A 25,844-nucleotide genomic window follows, 5' to 3' on the forward strand; every position below is an offset into this window, starting at 1 on the left:
GAACCTGAAAGATTATACCATGCAAGCTTTCAAGGCAACTCAGGCCCCTTCTTCAGGCAAGGTTTACACTTTGCCTGAAGAAGGGGCCTAAGTTTCCTCAAAAGCTTGCATATTGTAATCTTTTAAGTTAGCCAATAAAAGGTGTAATTTTGCTTGACTTCTCATCACATCCATAATGGCTAACATGGTACAACACCCTAGTACTACAGATCAAGAACCTGACAAAGACTATTGTAGAACCTTTTCTATTTCCTGATCATAGCTGCACTGATCTCTCTGTATTCTTTCACAGGGCTTCAAGGACATAATTCAACAAAAAAACAGAAAAAGATAAGCTCATTTTCAGCCTTAGATCACATATTTCTCCAAGATGTAATGACAAACTTTTTAATCTCTCACATTATCTTCTGTAATGGCAGCTCTTCACACCTACTCTTGCCTTTCATTTCTTTCATCTCAACTGGATTTGTTTCCCATATGTAACATGTTGTATTCTCTTTCAGTCATATACCTCATGAAGGTTAGACAACTGAAACATTGTGTGTCTTAGCTTCTTTTCTTTTCTGTGTGGGAATAATCTCTGCATTTTTTTACTTTACATATACACACTGACACATCCATTTACCAACTCCAATTTTAAATTCCACTCTATATAGTTAAACCATTACACAGTAATTTCCCAGAGTATTTTAATATGTCTCAATATGAGTATTATTTTATGCTACAACCAAATTTCATGCTACTTCCTTTGGGAGGGGAAGAAAGTACATCTTAGGCCACAAATCTACTCTCTATATATAAAATCCTAAGCCTAAAAGTGCAACAATTTTGTGCAACGATTTTATGTGACGTTTTTATGTCACTTTTTTATCACGCTTTAAATCGGGCTTACTTTAAAATCTACATATATTTGTTTGGTATCAATCTTTTCAGAATTTATTGAACTTTAATGTGATGTTGTTAGATTTTCAGATTCTTATTCCATTTTTAAATTATAAAGTAACAAATATCAAGAACTCGTGTCCCACGAGACAAGACTTTGTGCCAAGAGATTTAACCAAGGCCAGGTCCGGAAATAAAAGACAAAGAGTAGGACAGCAGCTGCACAGGTTTTTAAATGTTCAAAGCACTGAGTGAGATGCAGATCACGCGGCACGGTAGCAGCAGCAAGCCAGCAGCTGATCGAGAAAAGAGGAGGTTAAAAAAAAACTATTTGTTTCCCATTGGATCACCATTTAAGAGGGGGTTTCAGAGGAAAAACCTTGTCTCCTTGGGGTGCGTTCAGCCCCCCTCTTTACAACGTGAGCGGCAGAGACGCGAAGTGGCTGGCGCATTGCACAGGCCAGGAGGATTGGTGAGCTAAGCGAGCAGGGAGCGAACCCCCTAGTTACTTCATATGTGCCTCATAAAAATAAACTGAAAAACTGGCTGACATCAGAATTAATTACTGAGATTTCCAAAGTTAATAGAGAATATGCAGTCTCACCTAATGATACGTTATATGAAAACTTGTCACTATTAATAGAATTAATCATCTAACTACAACTAAAACAGAAAAATTAACGTTTAAGTCATGTCACTTTCATTATTAGCATGGAGAAAAAACTAATTAGATACATGTATTATCTCAATAAATACTGAAAAGATGGGGTAAAACAGAATAAATTAAAAATGTAGATGGAATGAAATTTAGTGAGTATAAAGCAATAAGTAATATATTTCAGGAATATTATAACATTATAAGTATCTAAACACATCAGAGCAGAATGAGGTAGAAGCCCACATTAATACCCATCCATCCATCCATTTTCTAACCCGCTGAATCCGAACACAGGGTCACGGGGGTCTGCTGGAGCCAATCCCAGCCAACACACGGCACAAGGCAGGGAACCAATCCTGGGCAGGGTGCCAACCCACCGCAGGACACACACAAACACACCCACACACCAAGCACACACTAGGGCCAATTTAGAATCACCAATGCACCTAACCTGCATGTCTTTGGACTGTGGGAGGAAACCGGAGTGCCCGGAGGAAACCCACGCAGACACAGGGAGAACATGCAAACTCCACGCAGGGAGGACCCGGGAAGCGAACCCGGGTCTCCTAACTGCGAGGCAGCAGCGCTACCACTGCGCCACTGTGCCGCCTACATTAATACCATCCATCCATCCATCCAGTTTCCAACCCACTGAATCCGAACACAGGGTCACGGGGGTCTGCTGGAGCCAATCCCAGCCAACACAGGGCACAAGGCAGGAACCAATCCCGGGCAGGGTGCCAACCCACCACAGGACTACATTAATACCATTCTTGATTAATTAAACTGCTGCAGCTTAAATCAGGAACTGGACATACCACTAAGTCATATCAAAATTCAAAATTTCCTCCTGGGAAAGCTGTGAATGCAAACAGTTTTCCAAAATTTTACAAATGAATGTTTGCTAAATTAAACCCATTAATGTTAGCTATATTTGAAAAAACTATAGTGCTGTAGTAGTTAATGATGTGGACTTTAAATGCTGAGGTTGTGGGTCCAAATCCTGCTACGAACACTATATCCAACTGAAATGCTGTAAGGTGTCTTTGATAAAGGCATCAGTGTAATAATCAATGCAGAACATTTTCTTTTTGATATATTAATGAGGGTGTCTCTTTACTGCATTGCACAAATTTGCATTTGGTCAAGATACACAGTATATTTGGATCAAGTTACTTTACTCGGGACCGGAAGCCTCCATAAAGATAAGCAACGTAAAAAATGCTGTCCATAAGCACCAATATTTTTGCAACTGCTTTTAACCATTAGCCATTTATTTCTGACAAAAGTTAGAAATTAAGGCAATTTTAAATGAAGGAAAAGTAAAAAAAAAAAAAAAAAAACTAACACTTTATGCAGACAATAATGATCCTGTCCATCAATGACCAAAATGTATCATTGCTGATCCTATTAAAAGTACTTGACTTTTACATGATTTCTGTATTTAAAATTAATTATGAAAAATTTGGTCTTTCACTGCCATATCATAGTATATTAAAGCGTTTTCTGCTGACTTTTCAGAAAGCAGTTCAAGTAGCTAGGGGTTACAGTTATAATGAAAATTAAAGATCCTTTGAAGCTCAGTTTTTGAAGTTTGATGAAAAGCACAAAGTGAGATGGTAATATTTAGTCAACTCTTGTTCAGTTCACTTGAGTGGTCAGAATAAATACAGTTAAAATTAACATCCTACCCAAATCTTTATTCCTGTTTCATAACCCTTCTATATTCATTATCAAAACAATCTGAAGAAAACCTGCCACTGTTATAAGCTTATTTATAACAGTACGTAAAGCAAAATGACCACATATTAAAAAGGTAACACAATAAAACTTAAATTAGAAGTTGGCATGACTTTCAGCTATACTACTGGATTACAAACATTCATAATTTGAGACAATGGAAAGAGGGCAAATTGTTGAAAACCCAACTGCTTGGTTGGATCTGGAAAAATAATCATGTAACGACTCCTCTTTGCATGGTTTTCTCTATGCTTTGGTCATCAATAATTATTGCCAATTTACTGGTAATCAGATTGTGCTTTGCGCTCTCAAAATATGTAACCCATACAGAAAACATTACTCCATCCATCCATTTTCCAACCCGCTATATTCCTAACTACAGGGTCACGGGGGTCTGCTGGAGCCAATCCCAGCCAACACAGGGCACAAGGCAGGAACCAATCCAGGGCAGGGTGCCAACCCATCGCAGGACACACACACAAACACACCCACACACCAAGCACACACTAGGGCCAATTTAGAATCGCCAATCCACCTAACCTGCATGTCTTTGGACTGTGGGAGGAAACCGGAGCGCCCGGAGGAAACCCACGCAGACACGGGGAGAACATGCAAACTCCACGCAGGGAGGACCCAGGAAGCGAACCCAGGTCCCCAGATCTCCCAACTGCGAGGCAGCAGCGTTACCCACTGCGCCACCGTGCCACCCAACATTACTCCATTACAGGATAATTTACATTGGAGCATTCCTTCAATTCCACCTTCAGTGTATATGAATGATTTATTTAAAAAACACAGAATTTAAAAGTTGTCTAAATAAGGACAACATAACATAATTGTCTGTAATATGAACTACCATATGTTATCTGGTGCAATTTTCAGGTACAGTACCTGAAAAGATGTCCATGATACCTGAAGTTTCAAGATTTTGGGTTGTGCCCAAGTTATTGCACCCATGATAAAGAAAGCATCACTGTAAATAAATATTCTAATCTTTGGTTGTAGTTTTCAGATAATAATAATTTTGCTCAAGACCTATTTACAGACAACAATATAATCAACTGCAACAATGCACTTTAGTAAGATCTCACCTTTCTCTTATTTGTAGGTTTAATTTCTGCGTTGCCATCACAATGATTTTTTGACTTGCTGTCCTCATCAGCAGGAATTGTGCCAGTGGAAAGCTGCTCAGGAACATTTACTTCATCAAAGAATTCATGCATTTGTTTTATAGCTTCCTCACAAACTTTAGATATTTTTTTTGCATTTTTTTGGTATAGATTTAAAGATGCACTCAAACTTAATTTTCCATTCTGCTGGTACTCCTTCCATGCAATTTCTTTTGCAGCATCAAAAGTAATGTGTTCTAGCCCAAACCAGGAAATATGATGACTACTCGTTTGGTTGTTTTTTAAAAAGTTGATTTTTCCACCTAGTATGCTAAGAATGCTGTACAGATGTTCAAGCTTTGCAAAATCATGATCTTCACACAGTCTGTCTGAATAGGATACAATCAATGACATAATATTCTCTTGACAGTTTTCCAGATCTTCAATAGAGTCTCCAAAATTGACTCCACAAGAAAGTGGTAGTGACAGAAAGAAACTATCACAATCAGAATAGTGTTGCATTACAGCTTTGCATTCCTCTCTGATCCGTCTTTCCTTCAGATACACATAGTAAGAACTAACTTCAGCACTTTTTGCTTTCAGTGAACCAAATAATTCTGAATGATATTTTCTCAGCACACTATAACCATCGTGACCAAGTTTCTCCTGAAATGTAACAAACAGTGAAGACTGCTGTTGATATCCTACTCTCCCTTTTAGTAATTCATTGTATAATGTTGGGTCATACCAAAGGAAACTTCTGAATGTTGGCCATTTCTTTGAAAAGTTTATTTTGTTCTCAATATATTGTGTGGTTTCTATCATTATTTGAAGTTCAAGAAAAGAGTCCAGACTGCTGACTTTTAACTTCACTGGCACAGCAGCCATTTTCATATTCTTCTCAACTAAATTCTCTCTTGAAACAAATACACTGTTGAAATCAACACATTGTTCCTTCTCAAAAGCAGAAACAAATGCAGGCAACATCTTTCTACATTTTGCTCTTAGAATCTCTAGCTCAGAAATTAAAGATGTGCTACTAGCTTGTTTTAAAATATTAGTAATAGCTTTCACATTGTTTTCATCCTGATATATTGAAGTGTAAAAAGACTCCAGCTCTGAGGAAAAGGAGTTAGTGGTACTGCTTGTTCCTGTTTCAGAATCTGAAACTTTATATGCTTCTGTGGAGTAACATTTGATACTTGCATCAGATGATATATTTCTATTATTGTTACTTTGTAATAATGGCAACTGTACTGGTTTATCATAATTTTTCATGTAATATAGCTCACCGTGATTGGCATCTTGCATTTTGCAATTCCCATCTAATGTATTTTGATCTGCAGTCTGTTTTTCATCAAGTTGCAAATCTATACACATGTTTTCAGACTTCTGTGCATAAAGCAATTCCGAGTTTGCAGGTGCTTGCATATAGTTGTCACCTTCCTTCCTCCTTTTATTAGAACCTTTGGAATACATCTCAGTTTCTGAAACTGTCTTCAAGTTAACTGTAGAACGTGTTCTTTTTTTCCTTTCTGATGGCAGATTTCTGTTTTTAGTAGACACAATGGCACAGCCTGAAGTATGGAAATGTCTAGTTTTTTGTTCTTTCCTTTTACCAGTTAGGCCCAATCTTGTCCCTCCTGAGGTAATGTTACATATTTCTCCATGTGGAAGAGAAACACCTTCACTGACTTGACTTGGTGTTTCTGTAGTCACTGTTTTAAATACACTAGTAAAGGCAGAATTTACATCATTTGCTGATGCATTTATTTCAGCTGGTGCTCGATTCTTTTTATGAAATTGTACCTCACATTTCAATTTTGTTTCTTTCAGTGATCTAAAAGGCTTTAACATTTCATAGGATTGATTTTTTTGAAGGCCTTTGTCACATTTTGCAGTGAATTCACTTTCACTTTCAATCATTACAGGAAAACATTCAAAATGCAATTTTTCATTTTCAGGGACACGACACCCATGTTTAGAAGTTGTATCCATTTTCTTCTCCAAACGACATTTTTCATGTTCAAAAGGATAATTACTTTTTGTATTTTCCAAAACAGATGTATTTCTACAGACCGTTGTAGATGCCATATTTTTATTTAGTTTGTTAATGTGTCTTTCTTTAAAAGTAGAGTTTGCTACTTTAACAACAGAGTCCATTAAATTAGTGCTTCTCTTATTTTTACTGCAACTGGCAAAAGCATCGTTAGATGTACTGGTTCTCCTCTCATCATTTGCAATGACCAATTTTTCCCTTTTTTTCATATTCTGTACATTGACTGTATTGTCTACACTCACATTACCTGAAACTGACAACATAATATGATGTTCATCTTCCAAAGTATCTGCACTGTAAATTTCCTCTGTAAACTGATTGTATGTGCCATGAAGTGTGATTCCTTCTGGACTGCTATTTGCATTTTGGGCCAGACCCAAAAAAGTTTGATTCTCAGAATGTTTCCTAGTTTGAGGTCCACTGCAACAGCTTCCTTTAGCATCATTTATTATGGTGATTTGGAAACCATTTTCAGATTGACTGCACAAGTACAACTGGGTGGTTTTGACAGATAATAAAGACATTTTGCTGGACTGCAAAGTGTCATCTTTATTAATGGCATGGTCTGAGTCTAGTTTTACGTCACACTGACTATTCTCAAATAGTCGATTATGTAACAACATATAAACTGATTCAGAACAGGTCACTACCTCTTTGTTATAGTATTCATTTATGCTGTCTTCACATGTAGTATCTTGTAAACTAGGCTGTGGAACTACATTTGAAACATCTGTTACATTATACAGCCTTGGTTCAAAATCATCACCTGCATACAGTTCTTCGTAATGCTCAATGTAGTTGTCTTCTGTGAAGTGTATTAAAGATTCATCATTATCATCATTCAAGCAAAATAGTTGTTCAGCATAAGAATCTGCAAGTTCATTGTCTACCAATAAGCAAGCATCCTGTGTTTTAACATCAGTACAGTTTGTTGAAGGCACTTGAACAATTTCATCTCTCAGAGCTTTGCATATTATTTCTTTAAAGGATGTTACTTCATTATTATCTTTTGAGGCGCTGGGCTGTTTATGAAGCTGGATCTCTGTACAGTTACCATTTTTGTCCAAAAATGTAGACTCTGTCAAAAACTCATTACGGATTTTTGCAGCATCTTGCTCGAGTTTCTTTACCTGTTTTACAGCACACAGCTGTTTCTGAACATTGCTTCTCTTTAAATGCTTAACAGAATTCTGTAAATATTTATCATCTTCCTGATGACCACTTTTAACAGAATTTTGTCTTAAGGATACCAAGGAAATACAATTCTTAGACCAATAATTTGAAAATGTCTTATAATACTTATCATAATAGTGGATCCTGTCATACAGGAGTTTCTTTTCAGCATCTGACACATTGTTCAATGAATGAATTCTAGCTAATCTCTCTTCCTTGGATAAATCAAGATAAGCAGAATATTTTTGAAATTTTTCTTTTAGCATAGGTATAGATGGCTCGTTTTCAAAAGACTTCACACTACAGATTTCTGACTTATCTATTTGTGATGTGATATGGGTGTTTTTTTTATTTTTTTCCTGGACCATTTTACTTTCATTCTGTTTATTCACTTTGGTGCGAATACTCTGTTTGGTTTCATTTTCAGTATTTGATGTTGTCAGGACCAAAAGGTTTTCTTTTGTTTTGCTTAATGACCTTGGATCTTTAACAAGTTTGGAAGAAACTACAGAAATGCTGTTGCTTAGATGCTGGTAACAATAATTTGGGAAAACACCATTTTTAGAACTTGATTCCTCATTTACAGTAACAGGAACTGTTTTAGATCTACAGGCATTTGATTCCTGACAAGCTTTATTCATCATGTTTAGTGTAGGCACATTGAAGAAGCTTTTCAGGGAATTTTCATATTTATAATTTGCAAACGGTGTCAGTCCAGAAGAAACGCTAACCGCACGTAAAGCGGTTGGTTGCTGATCTGCGTTAAGACTAAAATTTGGTTGAAAAAATCCACTAACTTCATTTTCTACATTTTGAGATTTTTGCAACAAGGTTGTGTCTTTACACCTTCCAGAGAAAGACATGTGTGCCTTAGCAGTTTCACTGACTTGTGTGTTTTCAGAAAACCGGTAGTTTCCAAAGTGTTTAAAAGTAACGGTCGCATTCTGACCTCTTCCCCTTCTCTCTGCCACTGTAATATTTGTAAGTTTTGAAGAATCTGGATAAATAAAATAAAAAAAATCCTGTTAAATGTGTTTGCTATATGAATTGTTTGAATTTCTAAATATAAAGTTCTAACAATATTAAATACAAAACTTCTTTTTGTACTTACATGTGGAACCCATTCTGATATTGTGAGGAAGAAGACAGGACACCAAAATTGAACATTATACCAATACATTACAGCTCTTTATAACTGTAAATGAAACCATTCTGCATTACACTTTCATTCTCCGTAATTTTTCCATTTAAGTATGTACACACAGAAAAAAAAATATGACTACTCCCTATAACAAACGGAGTTGGGGGGGGTACTTTGTATTTTGCTTTGCAGTTCCAGTCCACTCCTTACTATTACGAAATAAATAGTGTCAAATATAAATTGTTGTTAGGGAGAGAGAGAGAGAGAGAGAGAGAGAGAGAGAGAGAGAGAGAGAGAGAGAGAGAGAGAGAGAGAGAGAGAGAGAGAGAACCTTATTTGTCCCCAGGGGAAATACTGTACTAAGAGCACTATATGTGCTCTAGTTGCACAATACCCCAATTTGGATGAAATGGGCTTTATGCTATTAATTTTAGCCTATGTTCAAAAATAGGCCTATTACTCTATTAGGCAAGTCTTGATGTGCTCCGCAAATAGCTTGAACTAACGCTATACTGTTCTAGGTTTACCCTTGAAGGATGCACTTTTAATTAAACTGTTAATGAGGAATGTGTTACAATGAGATTTTTGTGGACATACAGAGTCAAATCCTTTTAAACTGACAGAATGCTAACACAAAGTGGCAAAAATAACATTAGTCAGTTTTGCACAAATGAAGGAAAATCTTGGTATGGCCAGAATAAACTGCTTTCCTTCACAAAGCATTTTTTAAAACAAAACAAGAGACTCAAAAAAAGAAAACCAAGTGAACTCAAAAAAGAAAACCCTCATAAGCATGACAGAGATTGAGATAAATCTGTTAGCTAAATGCTATTTTGTTTATTGTAACAAAATAATATTATCTTAACATTATAAAAATCTTACCACAACCTGGCATTTGAGAACTCCATAACCACTTAATCCCAGACGAGGTATAGTACAAGAACTGCTGACCAGCTCAGCATTTCGCCCTCTGTAACATTCTACCCTCAAAACATCTCTGCATGCTCTGACAACACCTGGACAAGATATTAGCCAGTGCATCAACTGCACCTAAGCTAACAATAAGAGAGAGAGAGGGAGTCCTAACTACTACAGCAACGTTCACTCTGCTGATATTTAGTAACTAAATGCATTCTAGAACAAGAAGTCTTACTTCAAGAAGAGAATTTAAGAATTTTAAATCTTGTTTCAGGAAAATACTTTCTCCATGAATCTGCATAGCACACAAAAAAGAGCCTAATACTCAAAGCATGCTGTGGAAGACTTCAGCACACCATTGACACAAAAAGGACTACATGGACACAAACACAACATGTACACTCTTCAGCAAGCAAAGTTCTTCATTTGAATCAGAAGCAACAACACACAAGTAAACACAACACTGTATATCTCTTTTAAAAGCCTGGTAACAAGAACTTTACATAGCCGCTAAAGAGGTAATTGAATACCTGCTTTCTCATTTTAAGTGCTACTATGTAACAAGTTCATGAATAACACTATCAGATAAAGTTGTAGCATTTGACTAAACTGGAAACTGATCTGTGTAAGGTGAAGGTTGAGTGGGCTATGATATCATACTAAAATTCCAAAATGACATCTTAAATGCAAATGCATGTACAATTAAGAAAATATTTGAATGAACTAAGAATAGCTTCTACTGTATTATATGTTTGCCTGTCTCATCTGCCTTGGTTTTTGCCTTTTATATCAATACATAATCAATCATCATATTTTTATAATTTTTGTGTCATCAATAAATTGTGTTATCCTGTTTATTAAAACAAATGTGGTTCAGTTACCTTGTTATAAGTGTACTGACAAGGAAGTCAATCTACAGAGAAAGGTAAGGAAAATAAAGTGTCATCCTTACAAAAACGTCTCATTAATTATTTGTATTGCCAAAGGCCACATGAAAGGAACCTTTAATTTGACGAACACTGTGGTTTCAACTGTAGAATATTCCTTAGGAAGGAAAATTCTTTGGTTTCCACCCCCCAAAAACTTTAAATCACCTCAAAAACCTCAGTTTAGTGAATTTTACTTTTCGCAAATGAGAAATCACACATAAAATGAATTTTGCAGCAATTTCTATGCAGATCAAAACATTGTAATTTCACTCCTAACAATAAATTAATTAAATAACATCAATCAATCCATTCTTCTTCCCTACAATAATAACTTGCAACTTACACAGTGGATACAACTATTCTTATCATGCTAATTAGAAATGTGTGAGTTTTACTGATGAATAAGATGTGAACAGACATCTAAATTTTTTTTTATTTTGGACAGCATCATAAAGTGGTCAGTACAATGTCACTGTTGACAGCGATTATCTGTGTGGAGTTTGCATATTCTTGCTTTGTGAGATTTCACTAGCTTACACTCTTATCCCATCTCAATGACTGAGTATACCCTCTGAAGGGCTAATGTCCAATGGTATTTAGCCTTGGTTCTGGTCTTGTGCCTAATGTTGTATTAATAAGCTATGGCTGTGCACAGCCCTACAATGGAATACATGGGTTTAGAAAATGTATTAATAAAATATGTTAAATATGGAAAAAAATAGCATTTTATGCATCTCATTATTTTAGCCTTGTAATTAAACATTTGCCCAATTCTGATGATAAAATGCATTTTTTCTTTCATTTTCTAAAATAACATACAGCAGTTCAGAAATAAACTACACATTAAAATACACTTGAATATTTTTTAAAGATAGTATTATCTGAAAATTAATGAATGTGTTAATAATATTGAAGTTTCAAATGCATATAAATAATATAATGTTATTAAGTTCTTTGTTTAAACAATTTTGTTCCTATATCTGTCAGTACAAAAAACTTTACTCTGTATACCTTTTCCACAATCACAAAGTAGTTTACCTATGTAATTCTGTTTTTTCTATATGCAGTGTTTTAGTTTTAGTAATTTACACACCCATTCCAAATGCCTGCCAAGAAAATATGCAAACCTTCTTACCTTTAAAATTTATATTTAAGTCAAAATTATTTAAAGTATATTTTGTAGGTGTTAGATCTTCCAAGCAATGTAGTTTGTGTCATCGTATGTTTATATAAAGTGTATTACTTGAATATTCTAATTAAGATAAATAGGGTGAGCTTATTTTTAAGCATCAAAATAAATCACAAGCTTAACTTGAACAAAACAATGTGAACTATTTCACAACATTAAGGATCAATTAAAGGGTTAAGTTTACTATTCAATCCAACATAATTATTGCACATCTCATAGTGGTTTGTGGAAAATCTACATTTAAATGCGAACAAAAAGATGACCATGAAAGTTATACATTTATGTACCTGAAAGAAGAGGTCTTGAATCTTGAAGGAATTCTGTAAAAATAAAATGTAACAATTTATTTAATATCAGATAATATAAAATGTAAAAACAGTGCTCCTGATTTGTATTTATATAATAATTATATTAATTATATAATAATTAACATTCATAACAACCACCTGCTATGATGTTTTCTGATGTCTATGTATATTCCCAACTGCTTCACTCCATTATATTTTAGACAGGGTTTGCTCCCCGTCATATGCTTATTTTCCATTTCATTTTGTTATTGAATTATTATTTTTCTGCATTTTTGTTTTATTGCAGATATTGTTAATATTATTATGTTTGTTAAATATTTCATACTTAAATACTGTATATTTAATTTGTTTGAATATGATCCTTGTGTTCTGTGGAAGGAACTCCAAGAGGCAAGTTCACTGTGAGGTCACTGCTGTTGAAACAGTTTCAGTCTTTACTTACAGGTAGAAGAAACTGTCCCAGGACTGTGTCACTGGTGTTGTGGAGTTTTGATCTTTGTTATTGTACCATAAGTACTATTTGAATTTTTCTTTTCTTTTTTTAAATATTCTTGCTTCTGTTTTATGGATTCTACTCTAGATTGCAGACTAGACTGGTTCAGTTTGGAGTGCCTTTTCTGGCATATCCTTTTTGCCTTTTGTTTTGCCATTTTTTTTCTTCCTCGTATTTTAATTCAAAAAACACTTATTTGTTTTTGTCCATCAACCAAAAGGTTTAGGTTTAGAGCCACAGGTCATCCTCTCCCTTGAAGAGCATTTTTGTGTTCTTAGAACTTTTAAAAGTAGTTTTGAACTTTTGAAGTCAGTGCCCTGTTTTAAATCAGTGCAAAAACGGACTCTTAAGTTTGGGGTCTGGATGACAGTTGTGAGGCCTATTTCTGAGGCAGACCAGAAATGTTTTGAACAGGTTTTTTGGTTATTTTGAGGCATGTTCACCATTTTCCTCATCTTGTGCTGTTGCACCACGACACACTCTAAGGGATCGCTTATACTTCACGTTCATCATGGCTGCTATGCGTTCCCAGAGTTAATTTGACGCATCCTCTGAGCATGTCCTCAGAAATTAACGCAATGCGTGTGCGAGTTGCAGTACCAGCAAAAAGTCGGGGGGCGCAGTGTGATTAAAAGTTAGAATGTGACGTCAGAGTCTCTGTTTACTATCTACATGGGATCGATGTGCACGCTTCAATGTTTAATGAATGGTTCGATGTAGTGAAGCAAAATGTCAACATACAGATGCATTCATGGTGCTTCTATATTCAAGCATCGCATATTCATGATCGTAATGACACAATACATTTTAAAAGTCTCAAATACCATCCTTTGTGCCGTCTTTTTTTTCTGCGGCTTCCTCCTGACCTGACAGGAGCGACAAACATCAATAGATCACCACACAGAACACATTAAATGTATGATATTCCAACTCTCTGCACATTTAGAATCCTTAGATTTATATTTGATATCATTTTCATGATGAAATGCATTAAAGTATGTATGTTACATTTTACAGATAAATCGTTAATTTCGTTTAAATAATGAATACTGTTAATAATTACACACATGGGGGTGACACGATGGCGGAGCGGTAGCGCTTCTGCCTCACAGGGAGTTACGTCGCTGGTATTCTCTGTCTGGAGTGTGCATGTTTTCCTACTGGGTTTCCACAGTGTGGTCCAGTTTCCTTTCAAAGATATGCAGATTTGGTGGCACTAAAATTACACTAGTGTATGTGAGTGCTTGTATTCACCTTGCGATGAGCTGATGCCCTGTCTAGAGATTGTTTCTGCCTCATGCCCAATGCTAGCTGGAATGGGCACATCCCTGGATTGATGGGTGTAATCATTAAACATCCTTTGTAGAGATATTGCAGTAAGGTGTCATCGGAATTTAATGGGTGTTCCAGGCAATTCACAACACAGAGTAGCTGAACCTGTTCTCACTGTGATAATATCTCGCACTGCCACCTGGTGGATTCCTCCAGATTTACGTAAAGTACGCTCACAAGTATACACAGTAAAATGCTTGCGTAGCAGGAGGGTCCGCTGGAACTTGCGTTGCATTGCGTGAAGTATAAACCTGGCCTAAAGCATCTGAAGTAAACTGTTTACCAGTTCTTAAAGAAGATAAAAATAAAAGCATTCATAATACTTGAAGAACAAGATTTAATGATCATAAGGTTCACAGCTAATTTATCACTTGGGAGAGATGGTTTGAACTTTTGCTTGTAACTCAGCATTAATACAGGGTGAGCCAAAAAGAACTACCACATTTCAAATATCCTCTTTAATAAAATCCCTCCAGGTGCGTCCAGGTGTCCGTGTGTGTGTGTCTTCTGGTGAAGTGCGCATGTGCGGGGCACGGTGCGATGCGAGATATTACTGTCAGAGAAAGTTACAAGCGTTTTAAGGAAATACAAACCAGTATTACTGAGAAAGGAAATTAAAGGTACACAACACAGTGACTCATATTACAGCCACATACAAGCCAGTATTACTGTCAGAAGAGATTAAAGGCATACAGTGATCCCTCGCTATATCGCGCTTCGCCTTTCGCGGCTTCACTCTATCGTGGATTTTATATGTAAGCATATTTAAATATATATCGCGGATTTTTCGCTGGTTCGCGGATTTCCGAGGACAATGGGTCTTTTAATTTCTGGTACATGCTTCCTCAGTTGGTTTGCCCAGTTGATTTCATACAAGGGACGCTATTGGCAAATGGCTGAGAAGCTACCCAACTTACTTTTCTCTATCTCTCTCTTGCGCTGACATTCTCTGATCCTGACGTAGGGGGTGTGAGCAGGGGGGCTGTTCGCACACCTAGACGATACGGACGCTCGTCTTAAAATGCTGAAAGATTATCTTCACGTTGCTACCTTCTGTGCAGCTGCTTCCTGAAACGACATGCTGCACGGTGCTTCGCATACTTAAAAGCTCGAAGGGCACGTATTGATTTTTGACTGTTTGTTTTTATCTCTCTCTCTCTCCCTGCTCCTGACGGAGGGGGTGTGAGCTGCCACCTTCAACAGCTTTGTACCGGCGGTGCTTCGCATACTTAAAAGCCAAACAGCCCTATTGATTTGTTTGCTTTCCTCTGTCTTTGACAGTCTGTGCTCCTGACGCGCACTCCTTTGAAGAGGAAGATATGTTTGCATTCTTTTAATTGTGAGACAGAACTGTCATCTCTGTCTTGTCATGGAGCACAGTTTAAACTTTTGAAAAAGAGACAAATGTTTGTTTGCAGTGTTTGAATAATGTTCCTGTCTCTCTACAACCTCCTGTGTTTCTGCGCAAATCTGTGACCCAAGCATGACAATATAAAAATAACCATATAAACATATGGTTTCTACTTCGCGGATTTTCTTATTTCGCGGGTGGCTCTGGAACGCAACCCCCGCGATGGAGGAGGGATTACTGTATTACCGACGCGCACGTCTGTATTACCACCACAGAAAATTAAAGGTATATTACGGACGTACAAGACAGTATTACTGTCACAGAAAATTAAAGACACACAATACACGGCAGCAGCCCACGAAGAACGGTCAGCTCAGCAAGTAAACATCAACAAAAGAAAGGCTGAAAGAAAGAAAAATACAACCAACAAAAAGAATGAGGTCAAAGTCCCTTGCCATTTAATATAGACTGTTCCTACTAATGTTTATGCACTACTGTTCTAGCGCCCGTTATTGTAACGGGCTAAATGACTAGTTTATTCAGAAAATCGCTACAAGATAAAATAAATTACATTACAACATAAGAAAGGGTATACAAAATAGATTTTTTTCACTGTGTTTTAAAAATGATGTCTTCAAGGTGGTGGCCATCATTAGCGATACACTCTTTGAGATGCTTTCTGAATGCTCACATGACTCGTTCGGCCATTTCAAGGGGAACAGTGGCGATTTTGTGGCGAATAGCTTCCTTGAGGGCTTCAAGGTTTTGAGGTCGATGTGTGTGTATACCTTCAGCTTCAGATAGCTACACAAAAACAAATCACACAGAGCGAGATCAGGCGTACTTAAAGGCCATCCGACATTGCCGTGTGGGGAGATTAGCTTCCCTGGAAACATCTCCCGCAAAACTGGCATGGATTTCCGCGCTGTATGAGCTGTTGCTCCATCCTGTTGAAACCAGGCATCCACCACATCCATTTCTTCCATTTGGGGGTGCAAAAAGTTCTCTAGCATTTCAATGTAACGTTCTGAAGTGACGGTGACTGTTGCTCCCCCTTCCTCAAAAAAGTAACGGCCTACAATGCCAAATTGTGCAATGGCGCACCAAACTGTAACATGCTCACTGCAGGTGTCTCTGATGAAGTTCACGAGGGTTGGTTTCAGCCCAATAGCGAAGGTTTTGCTTATTTACGCAACCATTCAAATGCCTCGTCGCTGCAACTGACAATGGCATCTTGATGAACAATTTGAATAATAATAATAATAATAATAATACATTTTATTTATATTGCACTTTATATTTTAGCAATCCCAAAGTGCTACAGAGTAAAAATAGAAAATAAAAACAGAAAAATCTATAAAATAATTTAACAAAATGTCTTTCTAAAAAGATGAGTTTTTAGGTTTCGCTTAAAGGCCTCAGTCGACTGTGGGGCTCTCAGGTAATCAGGGAGGGCATTCCACAGCCTCGGCGCCACAGATGAAAACGCCCTGTCACCCATGCTGCTGAGCTTAGTTCTGGGGACTTGAAGGGTGTTAGTGTGTACAGAGCGGAGGGAGCGTAAGGAGGTATGAGGGGTAAGGAGTTCCTGTAAATAAAGAGGGGCATGTCCATAAATGCACTGATGGGTAAGAAGGGAGACCTTATACTCTATTCTGGATGAAACAGGGAGCCAGTGAAGGGTTTTCCGAATGGGGGTAATGTGATCATGCTTTCGCACCCTCATCAGGATCCTGGCAGCACTGTTCTGAATATACTGGAGTCTTTGGATACTCTTGCCAGGAATCCCGATGAGGAGCGCATTACAGTAATCCAGCCTGGAAGAGACAAAGGCATGGACAAGCTTCTCTGCATCTGCCAGGGTGAGTAATGGACGGAGTTTGGCAATGTTCTTGAGATGTTTGCACACAACTGTCTAAGGCTCTCCCAGTCTCTCTCAGTGAGATCCTGCACTACCATCATTTTGTATGGATGGAAATTAAGGTCCTCATGCAAAATCCTCCTCAAAGACGTCTTGTAAATGCCTAAGGCAGAAGCATTTTTGCACACTGAATGTCTAGAAGACTGCAGAACTGATGCCCTTACAGCTTAGATGTTTTAGGTGTATGTATAGTCCGAGGTTGGCCTGCAGATTTTCTGTTCAATGTTGTACCCATCTGTCTAATTTTAGCCAACCACTGAAGAATTGTTTTCTGATTTAGGACATCACCATTACGAGGAATGCTGAAGTGCGTTCAGAAGGTGCATTGTGTAGTATTGACGAATTCATTGTTTTTGAGGAACACTTCGAAAGCGAAATCACTGTGCACAACGGACCAAGGCATATTGTATGTTGCAAACTACAAGGGATTGCCTATCAGATGACCCCCACCCCAACCCACTTGGCTGCCTCTACCTTGTGCAATGACCTTGACAAATGTGGTACTTATTTTGGTTCACCCTGTAGATGAAAAAATATGTAGCTTGGCATTATTTGATGGAAAATATATACTGTACTAGGTTGTGGACCAATCATAGGTAGACTGTGAAAACATATGGATGCAATCATTTTGACTAAACAATTTGAAAAGATTCTCTCTCTTATATTTGTTACATAATGTGAATATATGATATAAACAAACCCATAATAACATTCATGTACATTTTACATCTCAAACCATATTCAACAATTTGAAAGATTCTCTGCTAAGGCTAAACACTAAAAAAACTTTTAACTGCTTACTTGGAAATAATTAATATGGCGTTGGGGAACTTTGGTTTTAGTGAAATTATTATCAAAGGTATTCAAACCTTCTATAACTGACAAATAGCTAAGAGTATAATAAATTGTTATTTAGCTAACTTTAAAACAAGGGACACCTTTGTCTCCATTGCTCTTTGCCCAATATATACAAAGCCACCAATCTAATAGATATAATAAAATACCAAGATAAAAGCCATTTCTGTACAAGGAAATGGACACTAGATAGCACTGTACACACATGACATTTTGTTATATCTGGAGGAGCCCAGTAGTTTATCTCCAGATCTTGTGAAACTCTTGGATAGCATTGGCTCACTGGCAGACTATAAATTGAAATGTTAAAAAACACAAGTTTTCAAATATAATTACAATGCGCCTGATCTAAAAAAGAAGAAATCAAGTACCATCTAAAGTGGGACCAAGATTCAAAGAGATATTCACCAGTCTTCTTACCAAAAATATTTCTATGCTAGCAAAAATAATTATAGATACTGTATTTTCTAACTAAAATTAAAGCAGATAATGAGAAATGGAACCTGATCCCCTTTATACATTTATCTTCTGGAATAAAAACTGTAAAAATGATGTTATTGCAACAATTTTCAGAATGGGAAAAGATGAGTGACTAGGCAGAGAATAAACATAGAATTAGATCCAAAAATTGCAGCTTTCAATTTGTAAGACTACTATGATGCATGTCATATTAAAGTTTTCATTAATTACTGTAATCCAGAATAATAAAGGTGGAAATATATTGAATTGCTCTTTGTGAATCACACCTGCCCACACCCAACTCTGGCAATATTAGGTAATAGGAATTTAGGCAAAATAATTGAAGAACTATTCAATCCATGGATAAAGTTCAATCTAATTACATGGAATAAGGCTACAAAAGTGTATCACTTAGGTCAGTCAGTAAAGACAATGGGTGTTGTGCCTGTGGTACAGAGTTTTAACCAAATAAATTAGATAATAGAATGAAAAGTTGAATTAGAAAGGGAGTAACTACATCTTGTAATATAATGAATAAAAATCAGATATAAAGTTTTCAGTTTTTAAAGGAGAAACACAAAATTTTAATTTTTATAAATATCTTCAAATATGTCACTTTTAAATATAGTACTGGTATTATAAAGGGATATTTAGATATTGTTAATGATGTTGCAGTGAAACTAGCTACAGATTCCTCCAAATCATTATCGAGTAAAAGTATTTTAGAGGCTTTTTATGGAAATTAATTAATATTCTACCAAGAATATACTGTAAAGGATAACTGGATGAAAGAAAGTGAAGCTGCAATTTCAAATGAAAATTCTGTAAAATTTGTGAATTTCAATGTAGGTGTACAAACTTGCACTTATGGAAAGAGATCTGACAATAGCAAATTACCTGATTTTTAATTATTAAAAAGCAGAAAGTGTCCTATACTGGGAACAACTCTAAATATTGGAGACCCCGTGTCTGCGTGGGTTTCCTCCGGGCGCTCCGGTTTCCTCCAACAGTCCAAAGACATGCAAGTTAGGTGGATTGGCGATTCTAAATTGGCCCTAGTGTGTGCTTGGTGTGTGGGTGTGTTTGTGTGTGTCCTGCAGTGGGTTGGCGCCCTGCCCTGGATTGGTTCCTGCCTTGTGCCCTGTGTTGGCTGGGATTGGCTCCAGCAGACCCTCGTGACCCTGTGTTCGGATTCAGCGGGTTGGAAAATGGATAGATGGATAAAAATCACTGATAATCTAAAAATAAGGTTTTCCTATAAGGATTTAAATGGAGCCTTTGAAAGCTACTTTATATTTGAAGAGAATGTACCCTTTACATTTGAAGTTTTATAATTTTGGAAAGATGGATTTTTATTAGAGAGCAAATGATAAATATTTGCTTGGAATCATTTTATCCTAAATGAAGAAATCTATAAGAAGAAAGTGGTTTCTCCCAAATTTACCCAGTATAACAGACATAATGGATGGACTGGCATCCTGACTGGGATGGAGAATGGTCCCTTACAATGCCAGTAGGCCATTATGCAAGAATAGTGTGGATGGATGTGCACATTGGCCAGGATGGTTCCAATTCCCTTTCTCGGTCGGGGCCAAGATATAATGAATGGACTTTGCCCACCAAGTACAGTTGTTCTCCCATATGATAGGTGTCAGTGCTCCACTGGTCTGCCTTCAGTATGGACACCTACAGGCTATATATGACTTGTAGCTGGGTAGCTCTGTTGGGCTTGTCATGAGGCCCTCCAGGGAGGCTTTTGGGAGAAGACTCCCTTATTCTATAGTGGTGATGCCTGACCCAGAAGTGCTTCCTGGGTGCAATGTTCTGACACCTGAAGTACTCGCAGGTTTGGCAAAAAGGCAGCTGCTCTGCCATACTCAGGGAGTTGGAGTTAAGAGGTGGTGGACAAAGCTTGCTTGGAAGGATTGGAGGAAACAAAGAGAAAGAAGGAGGGACAGAATTGCATTTATGGACAGTGGAAGATAACCTGTTAAAGTATTATTATGAATAAAAGGTCTTTTGAACTTGAGCCTGATATCTGTGTGGTTATGTCTGACGTTTAGGGCTTTAAGGTATCCTCTACAGGTCAATCAACAATGAATGCGTGGATAAAAGTAATAAACGAAATGTACATAATGGAAAAAATGACATTTTCACTTAGATTGCAAATGAATAAATCTGTGAAACATTGATCTAGAGGTGTTAAGTGTATTAAACTTTAAGGTCTGAGTTTGTTGAGATACAAAACAATTGAAACTTAATATTCATAAAAATATACATCTCTCTCATTTTAAATATTTATTTAAAATCAAGGAATAAAAAGTGGATTAAGTATTGGCTTTTATTTTGAAGGAACTATTAATTTCAGATCTATCTATCCTACAAGTCAATTAAACTTCATTATAACCAGTGAGTCCTGAAAATTACAATAATTACTTGTCAATCTAAAAATATTTTGAGATTAATAGAGAATGACCTGAAGAAAAAGCATTCTCTGACTGGCAAGCACTTCAGTTTCTTATTAGCTCAGAAACTGCTTAAAATTAAAGTTTGCTGTAAACTAAGGAAAATTCATTTAATAAAGAATTTATCATTACTTTGATACACCAAAAAGAATTAGCACTATGGGTAAATAATGGAAGGCAAAATCCCTCATTAAAAACTCTCCATTCTTTAATCGTAGCATTAAATGTGTGGTATATGTGTTTTCATTTTAATTTTTATTTGTTGTACTAATGGATATTCATTTGGCTTTAAAATCTAAGCAAGTATCATAAATTTGCAGTAAAAGATACCTACTATTTTAGCAATCCCACTATCTGCTCGACGCTGCAATTTTGCACTCCTTATAATGGCATCATTATAGCCGTCTGCCTTGTGAATTAAGGGCTGAGCCAAAGTAATGTCTATTCAAAAGTTATGAAACTGTTGGATTCCATTATGAAATTGAATATTTTCTTTATAATTTGACATTACTTTGATCTCACACTTTCTTCTGCCCTTTATTAAAGGAAGACAAAAGATGGAATTGCTCATTTGCCTAGTTGTGCTATGAACTTAATATGTCCCTTCAAGCTTTAACTGTGTTTTTCTTTATTTCTAAAATGAAATGTATTAATGAGAATGTCCTTGACTCATAGATATACTCTCACATATTACATGTACATAGTAAACTTCTCATATATTTGTGCATGAGGGAGTTATGTTTAAAACCATCGGTAAAGCTTCACAATTCTTAACAAGCTTTGAGACTCGTAAGTATTCCCCTCTCCCATAAATGACCTTGAACATGTGCTGACTTGCAGTACATAACTTGGATTTATTAATCACCACCACAAACTTCCAATAGATTTGATGGTGGAATGAATATATAGTGCAGTTTATTTCACCAAAGGTGTGGACTTCCTATAGGTTTAGAGATTGTTGCTTGATTTGAAATTTACCATTATTTTTATTTGCAACAACTGTAGTTGGCATCTGAATGGGTTTTCCACTGTGTATTCCAGTTTTCCTTCCATTTTTCCAAAGACATGCAGGCTAGGATAACTGATTACTCTAAATTTTTGCAAAATGACCAACTCTGTGTGTGTGAGTAATCCCATCCAAAGGCTGCATCCCACCTTGCATCCACTAAGAAAGGTACTGTTATGAGTCTGCCAGATTGTTTACTGCTCCCTTTTCTGTTTCCGTTTTGTGCCTCTTTTTTCTACTTTAAAGTATTTTATACTGCATGTTTATTGTAATTATTTAATTTATGTTTATAGTGTCTCATTTATGTATTGCATTTCTATGTGTAAACCTACATTCTCTTACTTCCCTTGTGTTCTGTGGGTGGTATCCCTAAAGGCAGGGCCAACCTGACATCATGACAACTGAGCCTTCCCTCTTGCTGTCGGTCAAAGCAGAAGGAGAACTCAGACATCGTGAATTGAAGTTGTTTGTAATTACTGTTTTTTTCTCTAATTCTTGCTCTTTTTCTTGGATTTTTCGTTGTACTAAGTATCTTCAGACCTGCTTGATGTGGACTTTCTTTTCAGGCAATTCTTTTTGCTCTTTTGAGCACTTTTTATAAGGATTCTTTATTAAATAAATATTTTTGATTTATAAAGAATATTTGGTGGATTTATGTGTTCAATTAAATGTTTTTACAATTGTATTTCTTTATGAGCCAGGCCAGTACAGTGGGTATTCTTCTGCTAAAAATGAGGCCTATTCTAGGCAGGCAAAGGAGGCCTGACCCGGTTTGTGGAACCTTTAGAAGACCCCGTGCCCTCTCTTGCTATGGTTCTAACTCCAAATCATGATACATGTCACCCTGAAATAAAATGTATGCCAGAATATAAATGGATAGGTTGTTGAACAACTACAGGCACATCCATTACATTCAAATGATACATGGTAGAACTCTTTCATCTTGTTGGTACTATTTATGGTGTTTTATTAGCCAGTGATCCATCTTGCTATCATTTCTAATGTTCTCAGTGAACCATGAGATGCTACAAGTTAAACAGTTGCAACTCATAGCTGACTGACATCATTGCACTCTCAAAGCATGCATTTATCTTTCTGATTTCACATAGAAATTAGATGAAACTGGCAATAATAAGTCTTTTTTTTCTTAAAACAGCAATTGGATTTTTCTGCTTTGTCATGTCAAAGCATGCAGAATTTTTAAATTAAGAAGTGATATCCACAATTCTGCATTGAGATCTATCCCTTTGGCATATTAGCAAGCAGCAGTGGAATAATATAAGGTTAAATAATTGCTGAAAAAAGGTAAAAACGTAAAGAAGAATTCTTAATATCAGGTTTTGTGTAATATTTTACTGTTACAACCTTCAGATGAGTCTTAGCAAAACTTTTGTGAAAAGCACGATAAAATTAAAAAAAAAAAAACAATAAACAGAACTGAATACACATGCACCTCCATTTTCTACTCTACAGTTACTTGTCTCAGATCTACTGTAGATTTATTAAGCAATCTTGGTGTTTGGAACTGTATTTCTACAGTTTACCACAGTCCAATGTTACAGATGGCACTAACAGGAGACATTTCCTCCAAACAGAAAGATAAATAATTTTATCATGTGCCATATAAAAATATAATAGTAAACAAACATATATAAGAGGAAAAGGAAAGTTAAAAACTAATTTTAAATGCAGATTTCTACCGTACTTAAAGAAAGAAAATATTCATTAGGCACTTTCAGTTCCTATTTACAATACTTATGACATATATTACTGTTTTTTGTTCATGTGAGTGCAATAGTGTTGAAACATCATCATTATGATGGATAACTACATGTAAAAAATAAACTCTTACCTGTTCTTTTTTTATACACTCTTATGGAAGACTGCTGTTCCAGAGGCAATAATGACTTTAATGTGTCACTGGTTATCATCCTTCCAACTGAGATAACTGCATATGGCAAGCACTGGCGAGGCCTGTTTAAAAATTCTGCTTCTTTACTGCAGTCAAACAAGTAAATCTAAAAAGAATGAAAAAGAAGTTAAACTTTGAATAGGCATTCTTTGTTGATTGTGAAACACTTTGATGGCACAAAATGCTTTATTCATACTGTACGTTCTTAGGGGGTCTCAAGGACAGCAGGGAATACGGTTACACAGTAGGGGTTTTCTATCATCTGGAACACCAAGTAGTTGTCCTGGAACTGGACTGGATTAATTTTCTGATGAGAGGCCAAGAAGCCATTTTGGAGCTGCCTTGGACCACTGCCTGGACAGTCCTGTACCAGGCAGGGTAAAGAACTTGTGGAGTGAAGGAAAAAAAGAAAATTCTTGGTTATTCTAGATGTTTGAGCTAGATGTATGAAAGCCTGGTCCTTTGAAGACATGGCTGCATTCCATGCAAAGAACAAGGATGACCCAGAACTACTATCTAGTCCAGGGGTCTGCAACCTTCACTATCAAAAGAGCCATTTTGCTCCCTCTTCCTCCAAAGAAAAATAGTCTGGAGCCGCAAAACATAACACAGCTTATAAACTTTTAAAAGTTTTAATCTTTTTTTAGATTTTACATGTTACAACCACGGAATACAACAAACAGAAGTGCAGTGTGCATGTGTAGGCCTACTTTGAAATAAATTTAACTGAACTCTGCAGGCCTATTTGAGTCCTTCCTATACCTGTATAAAATTAAAATAAAAACTAGCCCACTTTAATATAAATAAAACATTTAGCTGTAGCTTAGCAGCTTTAAAAAAGTAAACATAAAATTCCATTTCAGTGTGCTCTCATCCTCTTCAGGTTTCCCTCTCAGCCAGCAATCAACTGAAGCACCTGAACATACAAAAAAACCTACATCAGCTCCGGGTCTGAAATAAATGTGTTTTTTTTTTTTTTTTTTTTAAATATTAGCCTATTAAATGCTATTGTTCTCACCTGTTTAATGTGATTTCTGTTTCTGAAGTTCGCTGCAGATCATCTCTAGCACTTTGAGCTACTTTTTGTATGAAAATGTGCTATATAAATAAATGTTGTTGTTGTTCTATGTCGGGGCTATACGATGTGACTTTGACCTTCACACAGGACTGCAGGCTCATGTGTGAGGTGGGAGAGATATTTGGACTTTATGAAGTTCATTCTTGAGAAAACTTGCTCACATAAGTATGTTGAGCCAAAGATGGACAGGACTCCAAATGCATATTTTTTCATGTTCATATATGTTTCGGGAATGGCACTCCATGTATTGAAAACAAGTTTGTCGGGTTTGGGGAGGTTTTCAATATCAGTCCATTTGTGCTCTTTAGCGAGAGTAGCCTTCTGACGGGCGACTTCTTCAAGATCCGCTGTCAGGCATTTGAACTTGGACACCCATAAATCTTTATCCGCTATGCGGCCAGTTCAATTTCTAGATCGGGCTTACTTACTCCTGTGAATGCGGATGTGTTCAGCAGGGATGGGTCGATGTCCAGGGAAGGAGAGAGTGTTTTTTTTCTTTCTGAACTCACTGAATCTTTCTCTAAATGCAGCTTGCATTGCAATAATTGTACGGTGGAAATAATCACAATTTATGTGAATGTTCACTGCTTTGAACTCTCTCAGGGAGGGGAAGTGAGAGAGTGTACCTTTCTGTACATCTCTGGCAAACACTGTAATCATGCGCTCAAACACCAAAACATTTAAAGTCAGAGAATAGATGCTCTGATATTTTTATGAACGATTCTTTCATGTATTCTCCGTCTGTGAACGGCTTACCCCTCCTTACGATCTCTTGAGCTGCCACAAAACTAGCAGCTGTAGTTGATTGTGGAGAAGTGATCCACTTTTTGAAAGTATGTTTGCTCTGTTCAGCTTTTCGTTGCAGT

The 25,844-nt window shown here is 36.6% G+C and overlaps 1 protein-coding gene across 1 annotated transcript in view; it reads right to left on the reverse strand.

The window, feature by feature from the left end:
* The window catches only part of LOC127528765 (uncharacterized), a 162,569-nt gene that overhangs the window by 13,651 nt on the left and 123,074 nt on the right, over window positions 1-25,844 (reverse strand). Inside the window, exons 7-9 of the mRNA XM_051929565.1 lie at window positions 23,841-24,006; window positions 12,086-12,118; window positions 4,372-8,618 (exon numbers count right to left, since the gene is read on the reverse strand). Of these exons, the coding sequence (XP_051785525.1) occupies window positions 4,372-8,618; window positions 12,086-12,118; window positions 23,841-24,006 (4,446 nt within the window). The remainder of the gene's footprint in view (window positions 1-4,371; window positions 8,619-12,085; window positions 12,119-23,840; window positions 24,007-25,844) is intronic.

This window comes from Erpetoichthys calabaricus, chromosome 7, assembly GCF_900747795.2.
Source record: "Erpetoichthys calabaricus chromosome 7, fErpCal1.3, whole genome shotgun sequence".
In the NCBI taxonomy this organism is placed as follows: Eukaryota; Metazoa; Chordata; class Cladistia; order Polypteriformes; family Polypteridae; genus Erpetoichthys; species Erpetoichthys calabaricus.